This window comes from Catharus ustulatus, chromosome 4 (assembly GCF_009819885.2).
Source record: "Catharus ustulatus isolate bCatUst1 chromosome 4, bCatUst1.pri.v2, whole genome shotgun sequence".
Lineage (NCBI taxonomy): Eukaryota > Metazoa > Chordata > Aves > Passeriformes > Turdidae > Catharus > Catharus ustulatus.
Window position 1 is genome coordinate 26,564,648 of NC_046224.1, and position 20,408 is coordinate 26,585,055.

Below are 20,408 nucleotides of genomic sequence, written 5' to 3' on the forward strand. Positions count from 1 at the left end.
GAGGTTTAAAAAGGTTTAAATCTTTTGTATTAGGTTTACAGCTGGCCAGTGGCACAGTAGCCAATTCAGAGATAATTCTGGATGTCTCCAAGTGGAAACTTTGAACTTGAATGCAAATTACCTTACCTATTATTGTTGTTATTATTATTATTATTATTATTATTATTTCCTTTTCAGCCTGCTCATTCTTAATTCCTTCAGTACTTATTACTGCAATAAACCTAATCCTGTTTACTTTTACACCCCAAATGTGGGAGCCATAAATACTTCTTCAGTCTCTCAGGGCAAAGCAGCTATAATTGGATCTCCAGTTCCCTCACAGAAAAAAAAAATTAAAAAAAGGAAGGAAAGGCACATTCTGGATGAAGAAAATTCTGTGTCTGTGTCTGTGTGTTTGTGTCCCTGCTGCCCTTGAGTAACTCCTTGCCCTTTTGCTTCTCTCCAGGCCGAGTTCTCTGAGCTGAACCTGGCTGCCTACGTCATGGGTGGCTGCATGGTGGACATGCAGGTCATGAGGAACGGCACCAAGGTGGTCAGGTGAGGAGCTGGTCTTGAAACTGGGCTTTGTGCATCAGTGCTGGGGCAAGCAGGTTGGCTTCAGGGGTGACAAATATTTGAATCAGGGCATCACAGTCCTGGTAGCTTCAAGGATTCTTGGAAGTGCTGAAAACACTGGCCTGGCTCTGGTGGGTTTGTATCAGGTCTCAGGTGCTCATTATGCCATACAGTCATTGTTTCCAGTCTAGACCCTTCATGCAACAGCAAATGCCTCCTTCTCAGGTCCTTTTTAGCCTCCAGACTCCCAGCAAAAGGGACAACAGATCTTCTTCTCCCTTGATTTTTCTCTCCTTCCCCATCAACTAACCCTCTTTTTAAACAGTGGCTATAATTCATCAGCCTACCTGCCTCAGGCCCAGTGCACTACCCTTGCAACAGCCACTAAGCCCAGATGACCAGATCAAGAGCAGCCCTGACACGAAAGACTTTGGGGGTGTTGGACAACAGAAAGCTTGACATAAGCTAGCAGTATGCTCTCACAGCCCTGAAAGCCAGCCACATCCTGGGCTGCCTCCAAAGAAGTGTGGCCAGCAGGGCAAGGGAGGGGATTCTGCCCATTTGCTCTGTCCTGGTGACACCCCACCTGGAGCACTGCACCCAGCACTGGGTCACCCAATGCAGGAAGGACATGGATGTGTTAGAGTGAGCCCAAAGGAGGGCCATGGTAACCATCAGGGGATAGAAACACCTCTCCTGTGAAGACAGGCTGAGAGTTGGGGTTGTACAGCCTAGAGATGGGAAGGCTCCAGAGGGACCTTATAGGACCTTCAAGTACCTAAAGGGAACTATCTATAGAATTTTGCAAGGGCGTGTAGTGACAGGACAAGAGGGGATGGCCTTAAACTGAATGGGGGTAGATTTAGACTATATACCAGGAAAATATCCTTTACTGTGGGGGTGGTGAGGCACAGCCTGCCCAGGGAAGGTGTGGATGCCCACGCCTGGCAGCGCTCAGTGTTGGATGGTGCTTTGATCAGCCTGGTCGAGTGGAAGGTGTCCCTGCTCATGACAAGGGGCCTGGAACTAGATGATCTTTAAGGTCCCTCCCAATGCAAACCATTCTGTGATTCTATGATCCTGATGCTTTTAGCCTGATTTGCTCCTGAAATACCACTTTTTTCTTTGTGAGGGATTCCCAGTGCTCTGGCCTTGCCCTGTGGTAAATCTCAGAGGTAATACCTATCTCTGATGGGGATTTCTGTCCTACTGGCATTACTTCATAAATGCAGTCAATGCAAGCAGACTCTTTTCCCAAGCAATGCTTCTCCAGTCACACATCCAATTCACTTCCCAAAAGCATTGCTCCCCTTCTTTCAAGCACCAGAGTGACAGCAATTTGTACCTAATGTTAGAAGCATTTTTACAATTTCTATGTAAAGAATAGTGTACATTGTCACATCTGTGTATGATGCCTCTGTTTACCTCCACCAATATTACCTTCCACCCGATTATTCCCAAGCCTTCATCTTTATGGGTTCCTGTCATTGCAACTCCACATTTCATCTTTGATACAATAGCTTTTCTCTACTTGTGTTGAAATCTCATTGCTGTTCCAAATTAATTTTCTAGCCGCCCTGCTGCTTTTTCTACAGTTCTTTTGCACTTTCTGGTGTATTCAGCATCTTTGAGTTTAATACTGTTGACACATTTAATCAATGCTTTTGTCTGTTTGCAACTAATTCAAAATTAGAGGTAGAGACACTAATGTACCATGCAGTGATATTTTTGAAAGGTGTTATTAGAACAGCTGAAAAACTGTGATTTTGAGCATGCTGGCCTCTGTTTAATTTCTCAAAAATATAATTTCCAGTCCAAATAATGCAAAGCAAAACATGTCACTGTCAGTTAGCTATGACTGTGGTCCATCAATTCATCTCAGGTCTTGACATCTCTCTTAGTATATCCACAAGTCTCCATTTGTTCTTTGGTAAAATTTCATGAGCCTCTGCTAAAAACCTTTAAAATTGTGTCTGTTACATGCATTTGCCTTCTCCTGCCCCACAAATGTCTGTTTCTGAGTGAAACAAAGCATTATGTCCCATGAACCAGCCACTGGAGCACTCATCAGACAGTGTGCAGTGCTAATGCACTCCTGTGTTCGCTTGCTCATGATGCTGGAAGGTTTCCCAAATACCATTTCCTAGGTCGATCACATCTTCATTTTCCTTCCTGTGTCTTTCCTCCCAAAGCCATTCATACATCTGGCAGAAAGATCTTGTGCTATTAAGCTGAAACTGAAGACAAAATTTATTTCACAAAACTGTCTGGGGCATGGTGTTGATGTTTCTGCTTACAGTGAACACACAGGTATTCCAGCTACCATTTTTGCATGGATATTTATATGTGAAATACATGGTTTTTTGAATGGCATCAGTTCAGGGTTTTTTTTTTGTTTTCATTCCTGCATGTTTAAGGACACATTTGCATTGTGAGAAGTGGATTTGGTAAATACATACTTGCATTTATATGCAATTTATATAGCATATGCTACATGCCATAATCCTTGCAACCAGCAAATATTTGTTCACAGCTTGTGCCGAGCTCAGGGAGTTTAAGGGCTCAGGTCAGCCAACTTCCACAGACACTCCTAGCAATACTCTAGAAGGTACAGAAATTAAAACTCTTCTTCACCATAGAAGGCAAATTATGGAACTGAGCTGTGTAGAGGCAACTGGACCCATCCACATGGGTGTAGCTGCTTCCCAGTCCCTTCAAGTCCCACCATCCCATCCACAGCCATGTCCTGCCTGGCCACAGACAACCTTCAGAGGGCCCAGCCACAGGGACACCCCTTCAACTCATACATGTGCACCAGCCCCGCAGCTGCTGTAATCTTTTTTCCATCACTTATTAGGCCTCTGTTAATTATTGAGCAAAATATTCAGTCAAAAGTCAGAATGCTTCTAGATGATGAAATATAATACTCATCATATTTTTTGAATACCCAGAGTCCTGGAAATCCCACTGACAGTTTATAAGAAGGTAAATACAGCACCATCTTGCTAACAAGCACATTTTGGATTCCTCCCTGCAGAAGCCCTGCCTGCTTCACATTCCTCTTCAAATGGAGAGTAATAGAATGTAGCAGATCAGTGGAAAGACAGTGAATATACTACAGACCAGTAGATTTGAGTCACTGAAATAATAAATTTCTTAAGAGTAACAATTAATATTCCTTCTCTTATTAAGCAACCATTGGGCTGTCCTCTCCAATTTGACATTGTGTTTACTGATAAGCTATCTAACAATTTATTAGCCTATTAAATTCCATAATTTTGGAATGAGTCTCCTAGCTCTTTCTTTAAACTGGAAATACCATATGGCACGTGCAAAGCAAAGTTTAAACCAAAGTATTTTTTTGCGGATCACTTGGTATTCTCTGACACCTTGGAGTTAAGGCATTCTTTCACACCCCATGTCAGCTGATATGAACTGCACCAGGAAAAAATTGTGGTTCTTTTACCTGGAAGATAAATCCCCTAATAAGAATGTATAACAGTCCTTAAAGCATTCTATTTACCACTTACCTCAGGAAAAATTGAAAAAAAGTAAAAAGGATGTTTTAGAAATATTTTGGCAATTACAGAAAGCAAAGACATGGACATATACATGACTCCTAGCCTGTGTATCTTGAAATAAGCAGCTACAAATAAGTTACCAAACAATCTAACTGAAGCCAGGCATTACTTTGTTTGCCTGAGTTTTAAAACAAGCATGACTCCAAGAATTTAAATTTACAGTAACAATGTTCTGCGTCTCCAGCTTCTCTTTTTCAGCTACTACATTCTGCACATCTGTAGGAGGATTTGAGATAGTGTCAGCAAAATGTGCTACTGGAGGCAGAGGCTATCATCTAACAAATCTAAAAAACTGCACCTGTGTTTTCTGTGCCAGTTCCACCCTGTTTGGTGAAGGCTCCCTCAGCCTGTTCAGCACATTTCTTTCAGAGATCTGGCCATCAAGTATCTTGTGCTGTCTCTAGCAAGCACTTTTCTCTGTCAGTGCCCTGTAACCCTGACTGAGGACACCAAGGGATGAGCTGGGCACCAGGAGCAGCACTGGGCTCAGCCAGGACTGGTGGGGTGGGGAATCTCCCTCACCCTTGTCCTTGTTACCCTACCACTTATTTAGAAAAAACTGGCAGCAGACCTTCCCTATTGAAAAGTTAAATATGGGAAGCAGGAGAGAGTGTTTATTCATCCCAAAGGATCCCTCACCAACTTAGGCATAGCAACTCTTTAAATGGAGAAATGGAATAATTTCAGGGTGCAACAGCTGGAGTACTAGAGTGTGTAAAAACAAGTGTAGATTTATGTCTACTTTTAAAACACCTGTTTGGATCTTCCTCCCAGTGCATACACAACCTCCCTTTGGACAGGTCTACAGACACAAACAGAGACAGAGTGAATCATCTGGAATCTAATTTATTCCAGAAAGCTCTTGGACTGTGTCACTTTTACTGGAGTAAGATGTGAGAAATGGTATTTTTATTTTCAGATTCCTCTGAAGGGCCCTTCATATCAATATTTTGGCAGAGTAAAGAGGCTGTCAATGTAAGCACTGCACCCACTCTGAGATGCATGTATGTTTTCAGGATATTATAAAAGTGTCTAAGTAGAAATGAAATTTTGGGCTGTGTCTGTTTCTGACAGCAACATTTAGACTCCCATACTATGATCTCAGGTTCTGTATTTGATTAATGCTTGACTGTTGGGCTTCACAAGACTTCAGCTATTAATTCCAGTAGATATAAGGCAGGGACATGTTGAAAATCTGGACAGCTATTTTACCTGGGGAATACTAATGTCTTAGGGAGCATTTCAGACCTTTAAGGATATAAATTAATCATGCACCAGACTGCTCTCATCTCCTGTCTCCCTGTTGAGCTTCCTCCTTTGCCATTGGGGCAATCATCCAGCAGAGAAAGCACATTTTCATGTTTGTATGGGACCTATCTAGTGGTGGCCATATCACTTGGAGTGTGATCTGCAGGCTCCCTGCAGCCCCACAGCAGCTGGGGGACCAGGAGGTGCCCAGGGTCTGCACTGTGAGGACCCTGCAAGGAGAAATGGCCCTGGTGAGTGTAGAGGGGTGTCCAAAACGACAGCAAAGGGAAGAGGAACAGCAAGGACAAAGCCTTGCTGTGGGGAAGGATCTCTGACATGGAATGATGTTTAGCCCTATAGGCTTTGCCTGAATGTGGCCTGTCTGTGTAAGGTGTGTGTCTCCTCCTCCTTCTCACCCTGGATATGTGCCCTTGCTGCTCACAGCCCTGGTGGGGTCAGTGAATTCTCCAGTTTGTCCACACAATCCCACTCATTCCTATAGTGAACACTGACATTCCTGCTGCTTCCAGCTAATTCAGTGCTTCTACAATGCTCTGTGGTGTGACAACAGGACAGCAGCCTGTTGAATCACCACCCCCAAAATCCCTGAAAGTCCTTTTTTCCTTAAGCTTATTTTTACATTGCAAGATGCAGTATGGTCACAGCATGAGGAGGCAAATCCTTTTACATGGGAGAGTCAGAGAAGAAAATGGCCAGCTCACAGGTGTTCACCTGCTATTCAGAGCTTGCAGACTCCAGGAGATGTGTAGTCTGACTAAAAAAGATCTGTCTGCTCCAGTATGCAAGATTCTTTAAAGCCCAGTGAGGACACTGTCCTCTACCCACTGCATTTTTCCCATCCCAGTAGTTTCACTCACCCCAAAGGTCCACTGAGAAGCAGCTGGCTGAAAGGGCACACTCTATCCCACAGAGGCCATGCTTGCTCACCACACAGTAGTTGCAGGTTGCTAGAAGGATGTTCTCGTGTCTCTACAGGACTATTTGTTCACAAGAGTTGATGGTTTCTTGTTGTTCTACAATGTCCAGGAAGGTCATGGGAATAGCTACTGCTCCTGGACACTGATGTAGGAAGTATTGGTAGGCAGTAGGTCATTTTCCAGCTTCTCATGTTCCAAGAAGCTTGTGCCAAAGATGGACTCCAGCCATTGTCTAATCCCTGTCTTTTTTAATTTAACTCTTCACCTAATTAGGGTCTTTTTTGGAATGTCTTTTTCTAGTTATCATTGTTGTTTCAGGGGTTGGGCGTGGGGTACTGTTGTGTTGGTTGGTTGGTTGTTTTGCTGCTTCCAAATCAAATTCCTGCAATTTTCTGTGAAGTTGCAAATAGGAGGGGAAAATGGAAGAAAATGATAGGGAAAGTTTAGGTTTCTAGCAGCCAGATGGAAAAATATGTTGAGTGAATGGTTCTCCCAAGTTTTGCAGAAAGTGCCACATGGTGGAGTACAATATGTGCTGTGTATTTAACACTGAGAAACATTTGGGCCATATTTTTTCCATTGATAGCATGGCAATCCATAAATGTAACAGAGAAGTGTGTGTAACAGCCTGTAAGCTTTTGAAAATTCAGTTTAGGCAAGGGACCAATGTGCCAAATGACCACTTTCCTCACTGAAATACCCTGCAGAGACAATGAGCTGGGGTGAGGTGTCTAACAGGGTACACCCTGGCAAGCTGCATGTTACATATGAAGTAATTTAACACCTCTAGTAAACATTTATAAACTGAGAAATTATTCCCATATGGGAGATGATCTAACATTTTTTTCACTAATATCTCCCCCCTCTTCACGTGCCTGTCCCTGTCCTCTTTTTCTTTTTCTTTTTTTTCTTTTTCTTTTTTTCTTTTTTTCTTTTTTTTTCTTTTTTTTTTCTTTTTTTTTTTTTTTTTTTTTTTGAGCAGGAAATAAAAAAGAGAAGAGACAGTGGGGTGTAATTATTTATGTATTTATTCTCAGTCACTTCCACCTCAGCTCCTGCTGCTAAACAGCTGCTTGGAGGCCTGCTTCTCCCTTTGGGGTTTGCTGGTGTCCCAGATGAATAATGTCCCCTTCACCTCCCTGGCAGCTGGCGCCCAGCCGACATGCAGGCAGGATGCTGACAGTTATTGGGAAAACATTTGGCATGCAGGCAGCTGCCAGAAAGCAAAAGTCACTCTGAGCAGACCAGGGTGGGGAGCGTTTCAGATACTAAACTACTCCCTGACCCCTTTTGCATTTACAGCAATTCTTTCCAATAAGGAATGAGCTGCCAGGGTCTAGGGCACTTAATAATTAGTTAATCCAGGATTAAATACAAGAATTATTCAAAACTTTCATACATTGCTTCAGTCTTGATCATTTTTTTTTAATCAATCCTGCCATAATTTGTCTCCTTTCCACATGGGTTTTTACTAAGGTGTGTTCCAGGGAATGGCAATCATCCTAATGTCACTTCAAAGTTAGCCCTTCAATGAGCATGGTGTTGGCCAGATGGTTTCCAAAGATCCTCTCCAACCTAAATTACAGTAATTTCATGATTAAAAGGTGCACTGAGTATAAGCTGCACTTCTGGGTTTCAGCAACTTTTCATTCTTTGTCCATATATAAGCCGCACCTGATTATAAGCCGCATGTTACAATACAGAGTGTGATAAAAGGTATCTGTTCTATCACCATCTGTTGAGGGTGGGGACAGTGTCCTTATCTCAATGGCAGATATTCTGCTAATGGGCCATCCATTGAAACCAGGTTGGGCATTGTTCTTTATCTTTTCACAACCCATCCTTCCTCCAGCGAGTCATTTTCTGCTAATGGCCATTGAGTCCCACTGTGGGACTGATAAAATTACTGCATCCCATTGGAAGTTGCTCCAGCCAGGGGGAAGAGCCCAACATTTCTTACCAAGATAAAAACAGAGGCTTTGGGACACTAAGGTAGCCCCTTTCTCCACTGGACTCCAGAGGAAAACCGGATTTCTCCACATCACCACTGGACCTTTAGAGGGAAACTGCACCTTGTACAGGAGCACTGCTCCAACTAAGCCACATCTGTCACTGCAGGAGGATGCAGCCACCATTTACTGGGACTACTACCAACACCCTGCCTGACAGGGTGTCAGGTTGTACTCTGACTTTGTCAGGGTTTGGAGTTTGTTTCTTTGTAGTACTGTATTTCTATTTTGATTTCCCTAGAAAAGAACTGTTATTCCTAATTCCCGTATTTTTGCCTGAAAGCCCCTTGATTTCCAAATTATAATAATTTGGAGGGAGGGGGTTTACATTCTCCATTTCAAAGAGAAGTTCCTGCCTTTCTCAGCAGACACCTGTCCTCCAAACTAAAACAGCAACTTTTCATTCTTTGTCCATATATAAGCCGCACCTGATTATAAGCCGCACTTTGGGTTCGGACCAAAATTTTATTCAAAATGGTGCGGCTTATAATCGTGAAATTACTGTACTCTACTTTATTCTGTGATGTTGGAAAGTATTTGGATCACCTTCTGCAAAAGCTTAGGATCATAAGCATTTTGAAGGCAAGTTGGTGCTGGCAGGTGTGGTTGTTACTGCTTTCGGGCTTTGTCTGAGTCCACATGCTTTTCATTGTCAGTATCAATCAGGTTAGGAGTAAAATACATGGCAGACTTTTGAGACTGCCAGAGTACAGTTCAGAGAGTGTGTGATATGATTTAATGGCTAGCTGAGCAAATCAGAACATCTTCCAGGGTGTCTTCATCTGCCTACAGTGGTATTGGTCCTACTGCAACTCAGATTCCTGGCTCCTGCTGCTTTTGCTGCACTGATCTCCCACACCTCACATGTTTTTTACTCTGCCATTCTCTATTACCATGTTCAAAAAAAAAAACCCTTCTTCTCTCCTCCAGCCTAGTAAAGAAAGATTATTCTTTATTCTGTTACTTTCTTTTTTCTCTAAAACCAGCTCTGTGTTATCTTATTTATATAAGCAATCACATTTGTTCTTTCTTTGAATAACTTCAGCAGGGTTTATTTCTTTCTGTGGAAAATACGACATGAGGTTTTGACTGAAACGACATTTTTGTCTTAGCAAATTTTCCATTTTACTAAAGCATCAAACAGAATGTTAAATTTAACACTGGTATAAGGGAAAATGTCACTGATTTCATATTAATTTTCAGTAATGTAATAACAATGCTATTAACACCTATGCAAAGCACAAAAAAACCTTTTTCCTATTTGTAAGTGACATTTTCTATTAGGTGTCAGATGCCTGAGTCACTGCATATTTGGAGGGATTTTTTTGCACTTCTTGAGCAAAAGTTGCAGCCTCTTATGGCTTGGACTGGTGCCTTGGATGCTTCCCTGAAGGATTCATTAATTGCCAGTAATGCAAAACTTGTTGTATCATATTGATAAATTATGCAGTTCTCTGTGTCATGCCAGATAGGAAAGGCTTTGGAAGGGAACTTGGTCAGAATATCTTGATCACTGGGAAGTATCTGAAAGCTGAATGAAGTCTCCTTGCATGATGGAGAGTAGCCAGAACCTGAAGTGAGGATGTCATCTTCAGTGTTCTGGGAAGATCTTTTTCTATTGACACAAAGGGCAAAGCGTCTTTTAAGACTGTCAGTCTTCTAAAAAGAGAGCAGGAGAACCCATCCTTCTCCAAAAACACCGGGAAAAAGCTCTCTCACCCATCTTGGTGAAGTATAAAGCATCCTTTGGCTGCAAATGATTATGCACAGTGGAAGGGGTCATTAAGAAGTATTTTGACAATCACAGAACTGGTTGGGAAAGGCTTCTAAGAGCATTGGTCCAACCATTACTGAGCACTGCCATTTTCACCACTAAATCACCCTAAGTGCCATATCCACACACCCTTTGAGCAGTTTGAGGGATGGTGACTCAACCACTTCCCTGGGCAGATTGTTTCAATGCTTGATAACCCTTCCCATGAGGACATTTTTCCTGATATCCACTAAACCTCTCCTGGCACAACCTGAGGCCATTTCCTCTTGTTCTGTACCTTGTTACCTGGGAGAAGACGCTGATCCCCACCTCACCATGACATGTTCCAGCACCTCAATGTCTTTCTTTCAGTGAGGGAACCAACACTGAACACAGGACTTGAGGTGTGACCTCACCAGTGCTCAGCACAGGGGGACAATATAATGTGTTGATCACCCTGTTTCTGATGCAAATAGTGTATTCTTCTGTGTTCTTTCTTTTTGCCCTTGAATCTCTTTGTGCTTCAGTGAGAAAAGCTGAAGGACCAGGAAGAAAGCCAGAGTTATGGCTATATGCAGGAATAAGAAACAGGAGAACTCTTTAAGGCATGAAACCTCCCAGCAGGATTTGGTGTCATCACCTTCTCTACCACAAAGCAGGCTGGGGACCTGCTTTCTGCACAGAAATGTTATTGATTGTTATTTATTTTGCTGCTGGTCTCCATTTCGCTGTTCAGGCTCTGGTGCTCTTCAGCTGATGTTTATTCGCAGCTAGTCCCAGGCCTGGCACTCCACTGCCTTGTTCTCAGTATCCATGGGAACATTCCCATTGTTCCACGGCTCAAAACAGGGATTCAGTGTCCACCTTGGCTTTAGAGATTCACTCCTCATCTGCTGCATGAGAGAGTGCCCTGCCTTCCTACAGGACACAGAGTTTGAGAATAGGCTTTTCTACATTAATTCTGTATTCTTGTGTCCGTTGTCAAAGTGGAGAAACTCTTTGCCAGGATCTGAAAAGACAAGAGCTTTTTTCCTGAACATTTGGCTGGCAAAAGTAAAGCCAATGAAGGCAGTTTCCCAGCCACCCTGACCTCCCCCTCTCAGAAAGCTGGATGAGGAGAGACGTGCCTGGAGCTCCTGCCTCTCCAGGCACCACAACTGTTCAGTAACTCAGCACAGATACTGACCCCTAAGTAGCTGGTTAATCCTTCTTGAGCACCCGTGCCTGCCTCCAAAGCACTTCCTCCATAGCAAGTCCAGCAGAATGGAGCAGCTCAGACTTTCCAAGATTTGTATTCACTTGCTGTTTCTCAGTGGGGGTCACCACTTGCCTCATCCCCGTTGCCACCAGGGAGGTCCATAAATCAGCCGCACAGCGATAGCACAGCCCACATGATGCTCATTATGCATCTCGCTGCTGGAGGAAAGCACCACCTTTGGTGCCAAGTACATTAGGGAGCATGCCTAGGTTTAAAAAACTCCATGGGAGGGAATCACAACATTTCTAAAGCTTGGCCTCTTGCATCACAAAAGCTGAGCATGCTCCCCACCATGTCTCAGACGGGCGATAACAGGAGTCCAAGGCCAACAAACAAAATGAACAGCTTTAAAGCAACAAAGCTGTGCTGGGGTTTGTGTACAGTGTTTGTTGCCACAATCTGGCCCAGAGTCACCATTGCACATTTCCTTGCCAGAATGATGGAAATATAAATAGGGGCTATAAACCTAAAGTATTTCCAGCTCATACATCCAAAGGACAGAAATTATAGTCTCTTAGCAAGGAAAATGTTCAAGGGTAGTGAGGTAATGGGACCTGGTTACAGAGCTCATTTCTCTGAAAATCTTTAATACAGAATGGAAATTTTTCAATGTCCTTGATGCAACCTCTTTTAACTTATAAAATAATCCCTTCTTTCAGTGGAAAAACCTCTTCCTTCGAGAATGAACTGCTGAGTTCCATTTTGGGAACCATTTCTTTCCAGCTGCTGTTTCCAGATATTTTTGAATGGCTCTGAAGACAGAGTGTCAGGAAGGAATGAAATCTGGCTGCTTGAAAGCTAATCCATTGCCTTTGGCTTACCTAGAAAGGGCCTCTCTTGTCTGTGCATTAGCTGAGGGCTGCTGCTGTTGAGCCATAGGATTCCAAGCTCCAGTCTTGCTAAATAATATTCTGGAAGTCCATGCCATGAGTCACAGCAGCGTATGAGAGGCTCTGCTCATCTGATTAATTACATTGCCATGCCTGCCCTTCATGTGTTGACTCACAGCCGTAAGAGCCCGGGATGTGCTGCGTACGTAGTAAAGTGATTAAAGGGGGAATGCTGTCAATGTATGGATGTGTAGAGAGCTTTGTGAAATCCCTTATGATCTTCCCCACCCACTGGGCATTGCTTCAGTACAGCTCAATCGTCAGGAAACAAACTCGCTCCCTCATCTGCGTCGCACATTGCGACGAGCTTGCCAAGTAGGGCCAGGCTTTTAGAAAGAAAAGAGAATCCCCCCACCAGAGTATTTATGACCCTTGGCTCTGCTTGTGGCTTGTTCCTGTGCATGCCTGAGTGACATGGAAACTGCAGAAAATCTGTTTGGCCTGTTTCTATGCTCTCACACTTGCAGCTACATCGGATTTTTCCATTTTTTAATGACTAGGGGGTTTTGTTGGGGTTGTTACATTATAACACGAGCAATGCACCATGAGGGCCCCAAAGAAGAGCAATATGTGTTAGAGAAAAGAAAGGGAAAGGATGGAAAAGAAACAGGGAATGGTTAGAAGAGCTTCTGGAGCATTTGAAAGCAAGACACCACTGTCCTGGTCTCTCCCAGGTCCTTCAAGCCGGATTTTGTCCTGATCCGCCAGCACGCCTACAGCATGGCACTGGGGGAAGACTTCCGCAGCCTCATCATCGGCCTCCAGTACGGCGGCATCCACACGGTCAACTCCCTCTACTCCATCTACAACTTCTGCAGCAAGCCCTGGGTGGTAAGTGACAGTCCAGCTCTGCTGCCCTGCCAAGGAGAGCTCTGGTGCCCATAGAACACCGAGCTCGCCTTCCAGGAGCTTCAAACCAGTTGGTCTCTTTAGGTTGAAATCTAAACAACCTTAGGAGTCCAGGTGGGATTCCTGGGGGGAGAAACCTACCAGCACTACTTATTTATCAGCCCCTGGTGTTATTTCTTCACCCTGAGCTGGATGGTTCCCTTGTCCCAGACTCTAAAGGACCGCCAGTAGCTGACAGTGCAGCAACACCTGGATTTCATGTAAGGCATGGGAAGAGCCCACGCTGGAGAGTCCGTGGAGGACTGTCTGCCCCGGGAGGGATCCTATGCTGGAGAAGGGCAAGAGGGTGGATTCCTTCCCCTGAGAAGGAAGGAAGGATCAGTAGAGACAACATATCATCACATCACCAAAACCACCATTCCCAATTCTCCTGCACCATTGGCTGGGAGGAGGTAGAGAAAGTCACTCCAGTCAGGGTCAAACCACCACACATGTTGAGTTTTTACAGAAAGAAATGCAATATTATCATAAAAGTGTTGGTTCATTGAACATGAAACACTGCACCTTGCAAAGACTTAGGCTGAGTCAGCTCCTGATGAGGACAGAGCGGTGTTTTCATATTTTGCACTGGAAGATCCCTTCAGCCATTCTTTAAATTTTGTCAAGTTCACATCAGAATCTCAGAAAACCTTGAAAAATATTATCATTGGCTTTTCTCAGCCCCAAATCAAAGTATGCAATAATTTCCCAGACCATTTCTATGAGCTGCTCCAAGGCTGCTGAAGTTTCAGAAGCAGGAGAGCTGGAGAGATAATTTGGCCATGAGCCACAAGAGTAAGGCTGGCCATGACCCTATTTGCAGGAGGAGTCAGATCCTGATGCCATTTTGCAGTTGGCATATGGGTTTTCCAAACAGTTTAATCCCAAAATGTCTTTTCTCATCACTGATGCTTCCAGAATGGAAATTTTCCTGCATTCTTCTAGGTTTGAAGCAGGAAACCACAGCTATATGGATGTGAGAAAGAGATGGGACTTTCCAATATGACACTATGAAAAACTTTAAGATGCATTTTCAGGAATTCCCTAACTCATTGAACAAATTGAGCTTGGGGTGAGATGGAGTGTTTATAGCTAATGATAACTATCTTTCTCATCATCTAATTAAGTGGGCGTTTATTGTTGTTTTTTTCCTTGGAATAAACATCCTAGTGGTCCTCAGTGTGTTGGTTGGTATCTGAAGTCCAGATGAAATCCGTAGGGACTCAGGCTTTTATTTCCATGATTGGGCAGTGTTGGATTTAAGTAATTTCTTACTAAAATGGTACTAGTGTAAGAAACAGAGTCTTTTTAGTTTTCCCTCCTACAACATTTGTGGGGTTTGTTGAGACCAAAGGAAAGATATTGTCTTTCCCAAAAATGTTGTCATGCAATAATCAGGGTAGTGAGAACAATCTCACTTTGCCATCACTGTAAAGGTGGTTAGTGTACATCCGACCTCAGTTTCCATTTGATTTTTCAGTTCCAGGCTCAGTAGCACACTTTCACATTGTTTCTGACAAGTTGGTCCTACAACAATGCATTGGTCCTAGTGACCAGACAAAATTTACACTCCACATTTACACTGCCTTTTGCTGATAATCATGTGGTCCATTCCATCTGATTTTGGGGTCAAGTCAGTCAGGACTTAGTTGATGCTTTGCAACTCATGCCTTGTAATTACATTTCTGATGGTGTGAAGGGGCCTCAAGATGTGAAAGGCTTATTTTTAGGCATCTAAAATAAAAGAAAACAAACAAATGTAGCACATTTAAAAACAAAAACAAAAACAAACCAAAACAAAAAAAGCAGTGCTGGAGAGGCAGTGTGGGAGAACTTGGCTCTGCCAGCAGCTTGGCTCTAGCTGCTCTGGGTCTGGTTGTGCCATGCTTTCCTCACAGGGAATACAGCTGGCACAGACAGCCTTCCCAGAGGAGTCAAGGAAACCACTTGCAAACAATTTAAATGGGTTTGCAGAATGCCTCCTTTCCTTGCTACCCCTGCACACACATCACCCCCAGAGCAGTGATTGTTACGAGCTCAGCAATCTGTAAGGTTACATCAAATGAGCAATGCTCAGGGGATATTTAAGCTCATGTAGAGATTGCAGTGGGGCATTTGAGGGCAAAATGTTTCACTGGCAGCAGAATCAGAAAATTTTGTTTTTCTGATAGCTAAGAAGTGAGAGATAGGGAAGCTTTGGTGCACGTTCCACTTTGATTGCAAAACAGGCATCTTGAAATAAGGGATCTGCCTAACAAAGATTGCTGGAAACTTTTTGGATCTAGCAAACAGTTGAGATGCATGAAGAAATGAAATTAAATCCTCCTGGGAAATGTGCTTTTCACTCTCATTTTTTATTTTCTCCAAAAATGGTTCCATTTCATAGAAATGTTTATGATTTTGTGGAGGGGAATGAAATTGAGACTCTTTCCTTGGCAGTTTGCAACCATGTTTTGTTCTCAGCAGCTCTAATTACAATCAGCTGAGTTTGGGTTTGCATTTACTCAAACATGCAGCCCCATTTTTAATGACATTTGCCAGGTTTCTAGTTCTGCAATACAAAAACTTCTTCAAAGATTAAAACAGGCACAGTTTGAATTAGATGTTTCTGAGAGAAAAGAAAAGAGTATTCAGGGGGTCTCACACACTGAGAGAAACATTTAAGATGATCCCAGAACTATTGAGAAATAATACAAGCACCCTAAACACAATGCTTCAACCACCAATAATAATTTCTGTGTTAGAATTCTAAGTTGCAGCCCAAAATACAGTGGGAAGAATGCTCAGAGTAGTACTCACACTGCATGCAGGTAATGTCTGTAATTGCAAAGCAGCTTTTGCATCTTTAAGGAAGCAGAAAACATGAAGTTTTTCTGACAATCACCTTCTGAGTCCAGGGACTCCTAGCCAAACTGTTATTGACTGTCAAGGGATACAGACTCCCTGATGACTTAGCACTTTCAAAATATGCAAAAGGCCTTAAGGTCCTCTGAATGGATCCTTTTATTTCTCTGTAAAGACTCCCTGCATGTAACTCTGATCTCCAAATAGTAAGGCCAAGGCATTTCCCTTGAATTCCTATATGTGCCAGGTACCTAAAACTAGGCTGTGCCACACTGCCTTCCCCCATGTGTTATCTGTGGTCTAGATGCAAACTCACTAAAACCAGTGGAACAACAGAAAGCAAGAACTGCTGCCAGCACGTAGAGGGTGTGGTTATGTCTAGCAGAGCTGCTGCCAGCAGTGTTCCTACCCATCTGCATGGGGAGATGTTACCTGAGCTCTATTATCAGGTATCTCAGGGGCTGCTGCACCACCTAACTGTGGGAGTCTCTTTGTCAATATCCTGTCCTTAACAACTGGTTAAAAAAAAAAAAAAAAGGGAGGGAACTGTCCCATGAGGGGCAATACCAAAGTCAGACCTTTTTGCAGGCTTGGCCCAATGACGAGGCTCCCAGATGTCTGAATCTCTCATCTGAAACTCTCTCTATTTCAGCAATAGCCAAGAGCTGTATGCTTCAAAAGGAACAAGTCAGAACATTGTCTATCAGCTGCACAGTTGTTCCAGTTATTTTGTTTGAGCTGTTTTCCCAGGATAAATGTACATTGCCTCAACATCACGGTGTCCATGGTTCACCAGGGCTGCATGCACACACAGCAAGGGGCATGGGCTGCTCTCAGCGAGAGTGTTTTTCCTTCCCTCCCTGTCTCTGGCTCATTGTGTTTAACTTTTAAGCCCTGTTTGCTCACCTTGCTAGTCTAAACAGGGTTTTATTTTTCTTTTCTAGGATGTGCAGGGCTAGTGCAAGTAGTTAAGAGAAGCAAGCTATCCTCCTTCTACAGCATCAATACCTTCCTAGCCAACAATAATTATTCTACATTGGGAGTTTTTCCTCTTATCTGCTGATGCATGTGAGGGTGGTGGTGGTGTTAGTGATGGGATATGCCGCCTCTTGATGTTTCCTGAGTTTTCTTTAAATACTGTTCTGAACTACGAGATTAGGAAAAGGATTCTTTGCGTTTTCTGCAAATCTGCTGGCAGCTGCTCCTTCAGCATTTGGCCTGGGCCTGGCACACACCTTGCAGCCTAATTTTTTTGCACAGTGACTGCATGCCACAATTTAACTCTCAAAGGGGTATTTCTTCTCCACTAGCAAATGAAGTTTCAACTTGTCATGCAGCAATTCCTTTACTTAGACTAGCCCAGTAACCAGGAGGGGAGCCTTAGCAGGGCTACTCAGTGGAAAACATCCTCAGTAGCTCTCTCTATCTGTAATGTAACCTTGTGATTTGATGCATTTACTGGCTCCAGCTGTTGTCCAGAAGTACTCAGAACATGCAGGTTAAGATTAAGCAGCTAATGCTATTGGGAAGAAAGGGAGTTTGCTTTTCTTTCCCTTATTCTATACATGTCTGTTTCCTTCCCTTAATCTGTGTGTTACTTGCCTCAGGTGACACAGGGATCTCCTTCAAGATTAAGACATCCCTACCTTTGATGGGCAACTTGAGAAACTCATACAAAGGACTTAAAATCTGTCCTTACTTGGCCTGTGGTGGAGATTTTATTAATTAACTTGATTTTATCAAATTATGGGGGGCTGGAAACTGAATTCAATTTAGAAACTACTTTGTGAATAGGATCCAATGGGGAACTTAGTCCTATCTACCATCTCAGCAGGTGGTACCTGGGGTACCACCCCAAATATTTTATTATTTTGCACGGCTGCCAGTCCAACCGCTTCACCAACAGTCTTGCCTGTTCAGCACTCTCTGTGGTAACAGGGCTGTGTCTAAGCTTCTCCTGAGATTCTGGGACATGCATCACTTCTTACTCTCTTTGGTATATCAACCCTGCTTCAGAAACAATTTTCTGTCATGGTTATTAGGTTTCTCTCTTATAGTTTTGATTTTTTTCTCCACATGATGAATGATGGATCGAACAGGGAGGCTGCAGACAACATACAGAATAGTCTGCTTGCTTTGCAGATGGCTGAAGCAGAGCAGGAATTTGCTGTGATGTGTTACGCTTCTGTTGGGATTATGGAACCTGAACAGAAATCAAAATTCAGTCCTACCATGGGGAGCTTTGTGTCTGGTTGGGCACAACCCTGAATGATAAAAGGGTTTATAATGGTGATGATAGTGGTGATGATGGTGAAGTTCATGCTTGATGCCTCCCTCGGACCTCATGGTAGATGGCACAGGGACAGGCAGATGAACCCTCTCTCTCCTTGGTTCACAATAAACGTCAGTTATTAACAGTGGGCTCCTACTCCCTTGGTCTGGCACTCTAGTAATCACTGTCCCTTAGCAATTCTCCAGCACAAAGTGCCTTGCTTGGATTTGGCTGTGGGGAAAAGATCCAAGGGACACCTTTGGTTTATTTGGTCTCTGATGGGAGTGGTGGCACTGATTTCCTGCCTCTACCCTCTACTAAGAAAGGCTCCTCTCCCCAGCTGCATTTGGAACACAAATCTTGTTCATGGTAAATCTGTAAGTAAATGCAAGCTGATTCCCTTCTGGCTTTTGAATACCTTCTATGCTCCCTTAGTCCAAGGTTTGTGTACATAGGCTGGCTTGGCCATGGATAAACACAGCAGCTTCATATTTTCTTGCTGCTCTCAGGTCAAGAAAGCAAGGTGGGAAAGACATGATAACATTTCTCTCACCTCCTTCACCACTATCAGAACATTTTTGCAAGCATTTGCCTGTTGCACAGTAAGTCACTGACATCCACTGTGTCTGTTTTCTGTTTCCCCTCCCTCACCCCAAGTTCTCTCAGCTCATTAAAATCTTCAATTCGCTGGGCCCTGAGAAGTTCCCCTTGGTGGAGCAAACGTTCTTCCCAAGCCATAAGCAGATGGTGAGTAGCTTTGCTTTCTTCTGATGCCACTTTGCATGGGGTGGAAACAACAGATGCAAGTTGGGCACAGGAAATGGTGGCAGGAATGCTGGGAAGAGTCTAAATTTTACTTACAGAAAAATATGAGCTAAAAAGTGCTATGCAAAAGGCACTGCTTGGGAAACTCTCTTCTTTCTTGCCCAGCCCTCCCCTTGGTCATGTAAAGACCCTGAAAAAATGTACAAAGAAGCTCAAAGGTTCGAATCTGAAGCAGAACTCCATTGAAAAACACAGTCAACAGAAAGCTCACTCCTTAGAGCAAAGAATCACTCTATTCAGATAAAGTGGATTTTCCCTACTCCTGGAATTGTTTAAAATATTCTGGCAATTTGGACATGGGTCTTAAGAGATGTTTGTTTCACAGTGTTAGTTTGCTTGATATATCACGTGCTTACCAGCCATGAAACATTTATCAGCCTGAAGGTACTCAGGGTAACACGGAGTTCTTAAAGGAGTTTGTTTCAGCTTCTCATGTTTTCTTTGCACAGTGCTCTGGGGTCTGGTATTTCTGTCAACAGCTACACACTCAGTGGCCTGTGTGGCTGCTGGGCACTGTACCAAACTCTTAGAGCACCTTCCAAAGAAATCTACGTAGGTGCCTTTAGTCCTGGAGAACATGGCAAAGAGAGGGCCTTTGTTTAAAGCTGGTCATGGCTCTTGTTTTCCCTGCATTAAAAGAAAGACTTGTCCTTTGTGAGTTTTTGCTCCCAACTTACACCCATGAATTAACGGCTCTTCCTACATGGCTGAGGCTTTGATGAAACCCTGTATGAACCATGACCCCCTGTGTGACCACTGGCTGGCTGAGCTAATTTCCCAGGCTTCACTGTGAACCCAAACAGCTTTGCCACCCTGAACACAAGGGCTGTTGAGGTGTCAAACTGAAGGTCAAAAATATTCAAACCCATCTTTTCTCACACTTGTTGCAAACACTGTGGGCCAGTCACAACAGAAAACAGGGTTGTAGGTACATGATCATCTACTTTCATGTGAAAAATCCCGCTGCTGCCTGCTAGTTACTCAAATATTTTGAAATGCCAGTCCCTTACCTCTCTGTTCCAATACTCTGCTCTTGACCTGTGCTGCGCAGACTACAGCACTTCCATGTTTCACAGGCACATCGTGGAGGTAAGTACAGTCAGGAAGTTGTAGTATCATTTAAGACATAAAAAAATGGATAGTCCTTAAACAATGTGACAGGTTTTTTGCACATTTATAAGATTAATTCATTGCATACCTGTTGCATTTTATTCCTAATGATTTATGAAGAAGGTTTTGTGACAAGTAATGCTTCAGGACAGTCGTGACTTGGACCACCATTTCAAGAGACTTGATAAAGGTTATCATTGCAAATAAGTTAGCACTTCTAGCATCATTTTCTTGTCT

The 20,408-nt window shown here is 43.3% G+C and overlaps 1 protein-coding gene across 2 annotated transcripts in view; it reads left to right on the forward strand.

Annotated features, from left to right (window-relative positions):
* SYN3 (synapsin III) overlaps nucleotides 1–20,408 on the forward strand; it is a 188,636-nt gene that overhangs the window by 40,119 nt on the left and 128,109 nt on the right. For both annotated transcript variants that reach the window (XM_033058014.2, XM_033058013.2), the window contains 3 exons: nucleotides 446–537; nucleotides 12,907–13,063; nucleotides 18,894–18,983. In XM_033058014.2, the coding sequence (XP_032913905.1) occupies nucleotides 446–537; nucleotides 12,907–13,063; nucleotides 18,894–18,983 (339 nt within the window). The remainder of the gene's footprint in view (nucleotides 1–445; nucleotides 538–12,906; nucleotides 13,064–18,893; nucleotides 18,984–20,408) is intronic.